The following is a 12,622-nucleotide window of genomic DNA, read 5'->3' on the forward strand; positions in this document are numbered from 1 at the left end:
CCTGACACACTCTCTCTCTCTCCCTCTCCCTGACACTCTCTCCCTCTGCCTGACACTCTCTCTCTCCCTCTGCCTGACACTCTCTCTCTCCCTCTCCCTGACACTCTCTCTCTCCCTCTCCCTGACACACTCTCTCTCTCTCCCTCTCCCTGACACTCTCTCTCTCCCTCTCCCTGACACTCTCTCTCTCCCTCTCCCTGACACTCTCTCTCTCCCTCTCCCTGACACTCTCTCTCTCCCTCTCCCTGACACTCTCTCTCTCCCTCTCCCTGACACTCTCTCTCTCCCTCTCCCTGACACTCTCTCTCTCTGACACACACACACTCAGACACACACACACACTCAGACACACACACACACTCAGACACACACACTCAGACACACACACACACTCAGACACACACACACACTCAGACACACACACACACTCAGACACACACACACACTCAGACACACACACACACACTCAGACACACACACACACACTCAGACACACACACACACACACTCAGACACACACACACACACACTCAGACACACACACACACACACTCAGACACACACACACACACACTCAGACACACACACACACACACACTCAGACACACACACACACACTCAGACACACACACACACACACACTCAGACACACACACACACACACACACTCAGACACACACACACACACACACACTCAGACACACACACACACACACACACACTCAGACACACACTCAGACACACACTCAGACACACACTCAGACACACACTCAGACACACACTCAGACACACACTCAGACACACACTCAGACACACACTCAGACACACACACAGACACACACACAGACAGACACACAAACACACACACACACACCCCAGGTTTACCAGGCTTCAAGGAGAATGCAGTATCTCCGCCGGGGTTTTGACTCCGCCCCCGTGTCCTCCCACATACGGCACGAGTGCAGATTGACTGCACCCGGCCACCGTACGCCTCCAGCCCCTGCAGGCCAGATTTTACTTCCGCCCGTGCTACTCGCTTCCCCCACACCCGCGCTCGCTTCTCCCGCGGCCAAAACTTTTAACCGCCGCCCACGCGCTCGCCGACACACACGACCGCCGCGCTGGTTGTGAGCGGGCCGCAAAAATATCCGTTGCGGGCCGCATGTTTGACATGCCTGCTGTACAGTGTATGCATCAACCACATACACTGGGATCAGGCCGGGAGGGAAAGTGTTAATTGGATTTGCAGGTTTATGGCCCTTTGACCCCTTTCCCGCCTTTTCAGGCTCCATTTTGCAGCCTGTCCATAGGCCGCCATTGAAGCCCCATGCAAGTTAATGGAAATTTCAGTGGTTTGGGCCCGATATCATAGAAGACCTGCAGGTTGCGCCCGAGAGGAGGAGCGGAGCTTCCCCATTGAAAGTGACTGGAGTAATGTATTTCAATGGGATTCCTCGAAGCCGACCTCCAGGAACGAGCTGGCAGCCAGCCAGACCGCAAAACTGCAGAAGCGGATACAATGTCAATGAGGAGCTTTTATCACACAATTGGCGTGGGAATATAGCTTCGGTCCAGTTCACCACCAATTAGCGTGGGAAACTTTTGTTCTAGGGCATTACGAAATAAAATTATTTTTGCCCCTAGCCCCTAGGAACCCCCTCACTCGACCCCAATCGGGTCCGACAATTAATGGCGACGAGAAAGGGTCGCGCCGGCCATGAGAGTCCTACCGTTGACCGCAATGGCGGAGGGAAGCCGCGTGGCTTTTAAACAGTAAGTATGAAACAGTGTAAACTGAAAACTCATAACTCCGGTTCCGTGGGGACCAGAGAGCTGGGATTTGGCCAGAATATATATCACTGTTCCGGCATGACTGCATGGCAATTTCCAGCCCTCTCTCCTCAACCAAATGGAGTAGGGTTAACTGTGAAAAGTGTGAGTTGCCCATTGACTCCAATAGTAGCGGAGGCCCTATTGATTCCAATGGAGGTAGAAGCCGAAAGGTAAACAGCTAAGTTAAAAACTGAAAAAAACTGAAGTCCATAACTCCGGTTCTGTGCGGAATAGAGAGCTGGGATTTGGCCACCATGTAGTCCTCTTTCCGGCATGGCAAATAACGACCATCTCTGAGCAAAAGGACGGAGTCAGGTTAATTGTTTAGTTTGGGTTTCTGCCATTGACATCAATGGCAGAGAAATGCAATTTCTGTAAATGTGCATTTAAAGTGTATTTCTGTAACTCCGGCTCGGTGGGTCCCAGCGAGCTGAAAATTGGCCAACGTGTAGAATCCCCTCCGGCATGAGGATCTGGCAATTTGTAGCCCGCTCGGCCCAGCCGAACGGATTATTTTAATATAACTATAATTGTGGAAATGTACTGTATTTGGTGTCTGGCATAAAAGCCCGGGAAGGATACCGACTCTGCAGTATGTTAATGTTCAGGGGGCGACTGTAGGTCTACAACAGGCCCCCTGGTCAAAGGCTCCCCCACCCTGATTGTATATGCTGGGGCGGAGTAGAGCAGGACTTGAGTTGTTCTGTAGGGGTAATAAATCACACCTTCAGACAAATGTTTTCCTGCCCAAAGCAGACTAGGGGACACCGGTCTGTTGGGAAGAGGGCTAGGGAAATGAGCCCCTGATTAGAATAATGCCCACCCCTGGGGGCAGGTATTCCCTTGCGTCCCACGTGAGGTGGCAAAGGGTTATTGGGTAGAGGTAATTGATAACCAATACCTGGCACCCAATGCTATGGTATAGGGCTTAAGTCCTATATAACTGATTGTAAGCTCTATGCCCATTGTCTTCGATCATGTCTCGTTTTTTATCCTGTGTTGATGAATGAATTGCTAATCCAGATTACTTCATTGCCCCATCTAACGTAAGTGTCCATATTCTCTGTTATTTGTATAATCTTGTGTGTTCACCTTTTTCAAGGAATAAACTTAATTTATCATATCTTAGCCGTATGCGATTCAACCCAGTGATATTTTTATTTGTGTGTATTATTATAACCCTGGACAAGCTACCGTCACATAGGGATAGAGCCCAAACAACATATAAACGATTGTAAGCTCTATGCCCAGTGTTCTTCGTGATTCTACCTGAATGATACATGATGCCTGATGAACTGCTAACCTGAATCCTGGTTATTTCATTGTCCCTTCCCTAAGTGTATATATTCCGTTTGTTATTTGTCCAACATTGTGTGTCCACCTGTCTTTTAAGGAATAAAATCTCTTTATTATATCACAGTCGTATTCAATTCAACCCAGTTTATTTGGTGTATATTATAACCCTGTGGCTACAACACTAATCTCAGTGGGTATGCAAATAAATGCGGGGGTTTAAAATGGCCGCCCAGCCAAAGTAAAGTATAGACTGAGTAAAGTCTGTCCTACTGTGTATGACAACCAGTTCTGCATACAGCATACACAGGGAAGTGTGTGAAAAGTATTGACGCAATAGCACCCCCAGAGGTCAGGGTGAAGAATACACCTGAAAGTGCAAAAATGGAAGAAAAAATGTGTTTAATGCGTCATGTGTCTGACCACATAAAGGTGTGTCCTTTCAGGAATGAGCGTCTGAGTACCCAGTGTGTCCCCGCAGAGCAGTATGAGAGGGAGCACAAGAAGGTCCAGAAACTGAAGAATGAGCTAGAAGAGCAGAGCCGCTGCGCCATCCCCAACAGTCAGGAAGACCAGGAGTAAGAAACCTGGGAAAGACAAGCTGATGGGACCCTAGCAACGAGATTTGTAGAGGCCCTAGACGTAATGAAGGCAGAGTTCCTAAACGTAATGAGGGATGCGTTCATGCACACTGAGAGCCAGCGCCAGGAAGAGATGGAGGCTCTGAGAGCAGAATTGCGAGATGTACGCAAGGAAAATAATTCTCTCACAAGTGGACTAAACGTATTGAAAAGGGAGAAAAGCATTCAAATTATTCAGAAGCACTGCAAAGCTCTTATCCAAAGGAAGAAGGGAAAGAGAAAATGATCGGCGTATACGCACCTCAACTATCGTCCTACAGGCTGCCTACAGAGGGATGAAAACTGGTCAGTTTAATCATCTAGTTCTCCCTCACCTGCTATCCTAATAAAGGAACAGGCATGTATGGCAGCTAGGTTTGCTGCTTCATTTTTTCTCCTAGAGCCAGGAGGCTGGGAGCACGCTGCTACGCTGTTGGCAGTACAGGGAGGACGCCCCCATCATGACTTTCACTGTCCGGAAGAATTGCCGGGACTCTTGGGACGCTGTCTCCATCTATCAGCTAAGCTATGTCTAAAGACTGTGGCTATTATTGCGTATCTAATGACCCTAAATGAGAGGGTATTGTTAAGCTGGGGAACCAGGTTAGTTAGGGTAGGGTCCCTTGAATTTGTTTTAAAAAAATGCGTTATATCGTATCTATTGATGATCAGATACCCATAACTCTGCATTTCCAACCTTTATACGTGTTTGAGAGCCATATTGCACTTCTAACTCTGCTGCATGTGGCTTGTCCCAGAACACCCAACAGGCCTGGGGACTTCCTACAGTATGAGAGGCGATGAACCATGAATATTCACTAAATGTGACCATGTGTCTTGTAACAAGATAACACCCCTTTGTGCAGACAAAGGGGAAAAGGTACTCACCAGAGACAGGAAATGGAACAGTTTCACTCTTTATTGGGGTCAGATGTTCCTCTGTGTTCGGCTCTTCCTTCTCTGACTTAATCTCTAAACTCTCCAGCACAACCACTGGGAAACCTGGCAACAAGAAAAGGGAAATCCATCCTGTAAAGCTGGGAGTGGGGGCGCTTCTTGTGATATCAGTATACAGAAATACTCTATACTGATTCCTATGGGGGAGGGGTGAAGTGATTGATTTTACTTTATTATTAACCCTTTGACTGCTGAAGAAGTTTTTACCCCCGAGTGCTGAAAACATTTTGGAGCTACCAATGTTCAAACCTCAATAACAATAATATTCCCAATATAACCTTAGATAAATCATTTTTTTCATTAGGACAGGTATCTTATTATTCTATGCACGCTTTAATATTTACCAAAATATTGCAGACAATTCAGTCCATTTTTAAACATACTGAATAAAGACAAGTGAGGATGTAAGGGTACTTACCACAAACAGGAAATGCATCTATTTCTTCCTTTATTGGGGTCAGATGTTCCTCTGTGTTCGGTTCTTCTTTCTCTGACTTAATCTCTAACCTCTCCGGTACAACCACAGGGAAACCTGGCAACAAGAAAAGGAAAACCCATCATGTAAAGCTGGGAGTGGGGGCGCTTCTTGTGATTTCACCTCCTCCTGATATTGGTATAATATAATACCTCTTGTAAAGAAATGTATTACTAGCCCTTCTGGCAGAACATGACAGAGGTGAAGATATATAATCTTCTTACCTGCTGATAGTTCTATAGGAAAACAAGATTAGTTTGGGTGTTTGACTCACATAACTGCCAAATAATCACATATTCCCTCCTTGCAGATTTCAAAGAGACCAAAACATCTCCTCTACTAACTTAACAAGTGTGGATCCATGCTGGGAGTGGGCGGTGCTGCTCTGGGAGGTGCTGGCAGTGAGCAGTGCTGCTCTGGAGGTGCTGGCAGTGGGCAGTGGTCCTCTGGAGGTGCTGGCAGTGGGCAGTGCTGCTCTGGGAGGTGCTGGCAGTGAGCAGTGCTGCTCTGGAGGTGCTGGCAGTGGGCAGTGGTCCTCTGGATGTGCTGGCAGTGGGCAGTGCTGCTCTGTAGGTTCTGACCGGAGGTTACTTAATCTATATGTGTTGGGTTTTAGAATGTGCCTGTATATAAAACAGAATTTGAATATTACAGAGCAGAGTCAGACTGGGTGAGCCAGGTCTCAGTTATAGCAAATAGGAGCAGAGACCGAGAGAGAAAAAAGCCATGCACAGAAAGGAACTTGTTAGAACGGGAGCGAGCATTCCAAAGGGCACACGAGAAAGGGAGAGAGGAGGGAGGGTGGCAGGGGATGGGTATAAGGTTGGAGGGGTTGACACCAGAAGAAGTAGAGGTTGCAATTGGCAGGCGAGGACGAGCGCATGTAGGAATAAGGCAGGGACCAGGATTGGGAGAGATATCCCCAGAAGCAAGGAGGAGAAGCATGGATAGAAAGAGAATGTGTGAGGATGATTTGTAGGGGTGTGCTTTATTGCTGGGGGTATAGCTGTGTGGTGTCAGAAGGCGCAGGTAAGAAAGGAGTTTATGTGAACAGAGAAGTGGTGAAGGAAGGAGAGATGGAGATTTAAAAGGGAGCGAGCAAATGTGATATATACTGTGATATCAGTATACAGAAATACTCTATACTGATTCCTATGGGGGAGGGGTGAAGTGATTGATTTTACTTTGTTATTAACCCTTTGAGTGCTGAAGAAGTTTTTACCCCCGAGTGCTGAAAACATTTGGAGCTACCAATGTTCAAACCTCAATAACAATAATATTCCCAATATAACCTTAGACAAATCATTTTTTTTTTTTTTTTTTATTAGAAATGTATTACTAGCCCTTCTGGCATAAAATGACAGAGGTGAAGATATCTTCTTACCTGCTGGTGGTTCCATAAGCAAACAAGATTAGTTTGGGTGTTTGACTCACATAACTGCCAAATAATCAGATATTCCCCCCTTGCATATTGCAAAGACACTAAAATGTCTCCCCTACTCACTTAACAAGCGTGGATCCATGCTGGGAGTGGGCAGCGCTGCTCTGGGAGGTGCTGGCAGTGGGCAGTGGTCCTCTGGAGGTTAATCCATATGTGTTGGGTTTTAGAATGAGCCTGTATATAAAACAGAATTGGAATGATCAGTTTATTTGGACAAATATACAGCATTTAGTATCAGCTCTTTCAAACCTAAATCATTAACCCCAAAGGAGTCAGAGAAGACAGGGGCACCAAAAAACACACATGGTCCATTCGCAAACAGGAACTTCATTTCAAACACTGCAAAACTTTAATGGCTCAGGATTGTGTCACAACATAACCATCTAGAAAAGTATAAAGATAGTGGGAGATTAGCAGCCAAACGACCAGTAAAGTCCTCATAGTGTAACATAGTAACATACTGTACTGTTCCATAGTATGAATAAAAAGCAGATACAGTACATGAGTGAGACTTTGATAAATGCTCCCGATACTCTCTCAGGTCCAGCAGTTCTGCTCCATACTGACACAGTCTCACTTTCCTATTTCATACGGTGAGAAGTGGGTAATGCAGAGGAACCAGTGCAGTAACTTCCCCTCACCTTACCCCACCATAATAAATAGGGGGGTTTAATCCCTCACACCCTCATTAATTTGTTCCTCGATCACCTCCAGTTTCTCACATTCAGCACATTTGTACCTGGCAGGACATGCTTATATAAAGGAATGCCTGCGGAAACACTGACATTTTACTCACTGATTATTTATTTTCCCATGGTCTCTCAATGTCAGCACATGACATGAGGGAATAGGCTCTGCCCATCTGAAGGTAGGACACAGACTTCTGACCTGCTCACACCCTTATCAGCCCGTCCTATTATGACGGGATCACTGCTTCCCGACCCAGATCATTTCCACCGGAATAGTTATATTCTGATACTGAATCAAAAGCTCTATTCTCTGTGTTATATCTGTGGAACGTATCCACACGTATAATACAAGTATTGTAAACACAATAAGACAGTCTGTCTGTGAGTGGGTTTATTGGCTTTGCATCTCATCCCAGGCTATGTTTAAAAGCTGTGTTTAAAGCAGCAAGCATTGGCTTAAGGGTTTTCCATGTAATAATGGACTTGACAAAAGTACACATATATATATACACATGCATGCATACATACATACATATATATATATCCCGGTCCCCTTGGGCTTTCCAGTACCCCCCGTCACCTTGGCGGGAGTCGCGGGTGCCGCCGAACACAGCAACTGACCCGTCAGCTGGCCGCAAGAGTGGGTGCGGGCGGTTGCTGGGTGCTGGTGCAGCAGCGATCGCGTAGCCAGGTACTCCCGGCGGCTCCCATTGCAGGGCGCCATCTTCTTTTGCCTGGCGCATGAGCAGTGAGGCAGTAGTTGCGGAGGCCTTCGGCTAGCTCGCGCATGCGCAGTTATAGCGCGTGAACCCCCCACCAATCAGGAGAGGCTATGGGCAGGGACTACATGTCACATGAGCCTCAGGAGCGCCCCACATGACGCCAGGGAGCCAATAGGGCTGCAGTATCTCCCTGCTCTCAGGGATTGATACATTTTGCGCGCTGGGAAACACGTCAGTCGGCGCCAGGAGAGTCTAGGGGAAGGAGGTGAGAGTGCAGGGGTCAGTGACCCACTGCACTAGGCCAGCAGCCCCTTATGCCCCAGTTAGCACCTGAGCCACTCAGTAGATTGTGTTACTGCAGGGACAGGCCCGAGGTTAGGGAACCTGCCCCTTTAGCATATACAGTGCCAGTCAGGGACACAGTGGACGCTGCACTTCCTACCCAGAGGCCTGGGATCAGGCTTACTCCGCAGAGAGAGCGGAACTGTACCCAGGGTGGACGACCCTGACCGATCATCCCGCTGGTGGAACAGGAGGTCGTCGGACCCTTTTTGAAGATCTTTTGAACGCCCGGGTGCCGTCGCACTGGGCAGGTATTGTTACTCACGAGCACCACCTACAGAGTACTCACACATAGTGGCAGCGCTGACCACGGGACAAGGGGGTTATACTGTGGACGCGGTGTGGGGGTACACGGTGGTGGGCAAGGGGTATACACTCAGACGTGGGAGTGAATGACATTGGGACTTATAGAGTATAAGGAATACAGGCAGTCCTCGGTTATCCGACACAATGCGTTACTCAAAATGGCGTTGTAAAGCGAAACACGTTTTCCCATAGGAACACTGTTTAAATGAAAGGTTCCGTTCCTGAAGGCATTTTTAATGCTAAAATACACAAAATATTTTATGCAGGCAGTAAGATATGCAGCACACACATAAATTATATAGTGCATATACTGTATTATATATATAATATAACATAATAAATAATATATTATATAGTATAATATAATATTATATAGTATAATATTATATATATACGCTCTTACGACGCTTTGCAACGTTGTTTATGTGAATTTATATATATATATATATATATATATATATACACACACATACACAACGTTGCAAAGCGTCGTAAGAGCGTTGGATAAGCTATTTTGGCGTTGTAAAAATGAACATAGGTATGCATTGCATAGCGTTGGATAAGCCATTCGTTGTAAAGCGAAGCGTTGTAAAACGAGGACTACCTGTATATGCAAGACAAGGACAAGGGGGTTATACTGTGGACACGGTGTTGGGGTACACGGTAGTGGGCAAGGGGTATACACTCAGAAGTGGGAGTGAATGACATTGGGACTTATAGAGTATAAGGAATAGAGCATGTTCAGTAAAGGTTACTTTTGTTTATTCATACCAAGTGGCTGTTTTTGGTTTGAGTCCTGTGAGGGGGGGGCCCCTCCCGCCCTGTCGGGATCCCTCCCAGGTGGAGGCGTTGCACCATGAGAGAGATATATATGTACCCCAGGCTCCCCGAGCGGAGGGTTAGGCTCCTGAGGGCCACACAGGTGATATACAGCATCAGTAGCGTCTGTGTTCACAGGGAACACCCGTTACACACAAGCATTGTGGTCAGTGGTCTGCGCCTTTTGTTTTTCCTCTCCCCTTGATACATACAAACCAGGACTGTCCTCTGCACTGACCTCCCCTGTCCCAGACACATGATTTAAAACTAGGACATGAGAGAATGCAGCAGATATTTGGGACATCAGAACATACTGTCAGACCAGGACTGTCCCCGGGCAAACGTGTCAGCCTCACACAGAGAAGCTATAGCCCATAACTCACACAGGATGCTGGCCCCTGTGATAATGAAGGAGTTAAACTCCAACCAATACTCCCTCAATCTAATTACTTTCTAACTTTATTTAATAACTTTCCCAATCTTATCCTCACTGATTCCTAATGTTAATTCCCAATGTAAAATAACCCCCATTATCTCCCAGTCCCTGTGATACAGGAGGAGTAACCCCCCCAGTGCCAGAGGCTCCCCCTCACTATCAGAGGCTCAGCCTCTCAGGCTCCTGTGTGTAAGGAAGCTCAGAGCAGCACTGGGATAATGTGCACAGGTCACACAAGGGAGGGGAAGGGAGGAGGAGGAAAGCACTTACCCAATAACACAGGCTGAAGATCTCTGTGCAGCAGGGGGTGGGCAATGTGAGGGGGACACAGGAAAAGGGACTTAGAGGCTTCAGAGCCTATTCCTCAGTGTGTCCCCCCCTCAGTGCCTGAGATGTGCACTTTATCCCCCCCTCACTGTGTGTGTACTTCCTATGGAGGGTGGGGGGAGCCCCTGTGATCTCTCAGTCCTTCCCTGTGGGAGTGACCTGGATTCCCCCCTCAGGATGTGGGACAGTCTGTGCTCAGGATCAGTGTTTGCTGCCGGAATCAAACCTCACACACCAGGACATCCGGCTGCAGCAGCGGGACCATAGAGAGGGAAGAGGGGAGGCCAGAGCGCCTCTATTCAGCTCCTCCTGACCTCATATGGAACAGGGACCCCTGGTGGGCTCCCAAGCAAGGTGCGGTGAGCGCCCACTGGTGAGAGCTGCACATGGTGCTGGCTGTGGGCTGGTGAGAAACATAGTGACAATCTCACCCCCATCTCCCACCGTATATAGTGCGGTCTGGAGATATACTCTGTGCTGTGTGTCTGGTGATATACTCTGTGCCATGTGTCTGGTGATATACTCTGTGTCCGTGTGTAGTGACGTCTGGTGATATACTCTGTGCCGTGTGTGTAGTGACGTCTGGTGATATACTCTGTGCTGTAGTGTGTAGTGAGGTCTGGTGATATACTCTGTGCCCGTGTGTAGTGATGTCTGGTGATATACTCTGTGCCGTGTGTGCAGTGAGGTCTGGTGATATACTCTGTGCCCGTGTGTGTAGTGTGGCCTGGTGATATACTCTGTGCTGTGTGTGTAGTGACGTCTGGTGATATACTCTGTGCTGTATGTGTAGTGAGGTCTGGTGATATACTCTGTGCCCGTGTGTAGTGAGGTCTGGTGATATACTCTGTACCCGTGTGTGTAGTGACGTCTGGTGATATACTCTGTGCCCATGTGTGTAGTGAGGTCTGGTGATATACTCTGTACCCGTGTGTGTAGTGACGTCTGGTGATATACTCTGTGCCCGTGTGTGTAGCGCCGTCTGGTGATATACTCTGTGCCCGTGTGTGTAGCGCCGTCTGGATATATACTCTGTGCCCGTGTGTGTAGCGCCGTCTGGTGATATACTCTGTGCCCGTGTGTGTAGTGACGTCTGGTGATATACTCTGTGCCGTGTGTGTAGTGACGTCTGGTGATATACTCTGTGCCGTGTGTGTAGTGACGTCTGGTGATATACTCTGTGAAGTGTATGTAGTGACGTCTGGTGATATACTCTGTGCCCCTGCTAGCATGTGTGTGTGTATTTCTTGCCCAGGGGAATCTTGCATGACGGGGATCCTGGGTAAGTGGAGGCGCTGCACTAGAATAGTTACCCCAGGCTCCCAGCTAGCGGAGGCTCAGATCTCCTGGAGCCACAGGTGGTGTACAGTAACTAGTAGTCCCTTTGGGAGGCGTCACAAAAAGGGCTACATTTGGAGGCGCTGCTGAGATCTTAGACCTGGGGTGCCCCATATATTTTTCTCAATTGTGCAACAAGTTTTTTCACCATGTTTGTGCCCTCCCAGCCCGAGGTGCGCAAGTGGGCCCAGTGGCATGAAATTCCCCTGACACAGGCTCCCAGCTAGCGGAGGCTCAGATCTCCTGGAGCCGCAGGTGGTGTACAGTGACTAGTAGTCCCTTTGGGAGGCGTCACAAAAAGGGCTACATTGGGAGGCGCTGCTGAGATCTTAGACCTGGGGTGCCCCATATATTTTTCTCAATTGTGCAACAAGTTTTTTCACCATGTTTGTGCCCTCGCAGCCCGAGGTGCGCAAGTGGGCCCAGTGGCATGAAATTCCCCTGACACAGGCTCCCAGCTAGCGGAGGCTCAGATCTCCTGGAGCCGCAGGTGGTGTACAGTGACCAGTAGTCCCTTTGGGAGGCGTCAGAAACAGGGCTACACTTGGAAGGTACTTCCTCTTTTACATGTCAGCCTCACACAGAGAAGCTATAGCCTGTAACACACACATGATTTATTTATTTATAAAATGTGTTACCAGGAAGTAATACATTGAGAGTTACCTCTCGTTTTCACGTATGTCCTGGACACAGAGTTAAGAGAAATAATACATGGTTTCAAATACAGTTACATAAGTGAACAGGTTATACATTATATACAAGACATTGCATGCACAGTTAGAGATCATATATATTATGGGCGTATGAAACAGTTACAGACCAGATTAAAATGTGAGACAGCTTTAGTTTTGAAAGAACTTAAACTGGTGGTGTATGTGAGAGTCTCCGGTAGATTGTTCCAGTTTTGGGGAGCACTCGAGTGATGACCAACTAGTTCTTTGAGCATTTCGGCCCTTCTCACTTTACAAGTTGTGCAGGCCTGCTATAGCCCATAACATACACATGATTTATTTATAACGTGTTA

General features: G+C 47.6%; 1 protein-coding gene across 3 annotated transcripts in view; it reads right to left on the bottom strand.

Annotated features, from left to right (window-relative positions):
• Positions 1-10,487, bottom strand: part of LOC142488058 (uncharacterized) — a 54,541-nt gene extending 44,054 nt beyond the window's left edge. Inside the window, exons 1-5 of one of the 3 annotated variants that reach the window (XM_075588427.1) lie at positions 10,204-10,487; positions 6,683-6,793; positions 5,523-5,801; positions 5,122-5,235; positions 4,635-4,748 (exon numbers count right to left, since the gene is read on the bottom strand). In XM_075588427.1, the coding sequence (XP_075444542.1) occupies positions 4,635-4,748; positions 5,122-5,235; positions 5,523-5,541 (247 nt within the window). In that variant the 5' untranslated portion in view covers positions 5,542-5,801; positions 6,683-6,793; positions 10,204-10,487. Of the gene's footprint in view, positions 1-4,634; positions 4,749-5,121; positions 5,236-5,522; positions 5,802-6,682; positions 6,794-10,203 lie in introns of those variants that run through there. The other 2 variants (XM_075588426.1, XM_075588428.1) reach the window with 2 other exon arrangements.
• Between the last annotated feature and the right edge of the window lie 2,135 nt (positions 10,488-12,622).

Source organism: Ascaphus truei, chromosome 2 (assembly GCF_040206685.1).
Source record: "Ascaphus truei isolate aAscTru1 chromosome 2, aAscTru1.hap1, whole genome shotgun sequence".
NCBI classification, from domain to species: Eukaryota; Metazoa; Chordata; class Amphibia; order Anura; family Ascaphidae; genus Ascaphus; species Ascaphus truei.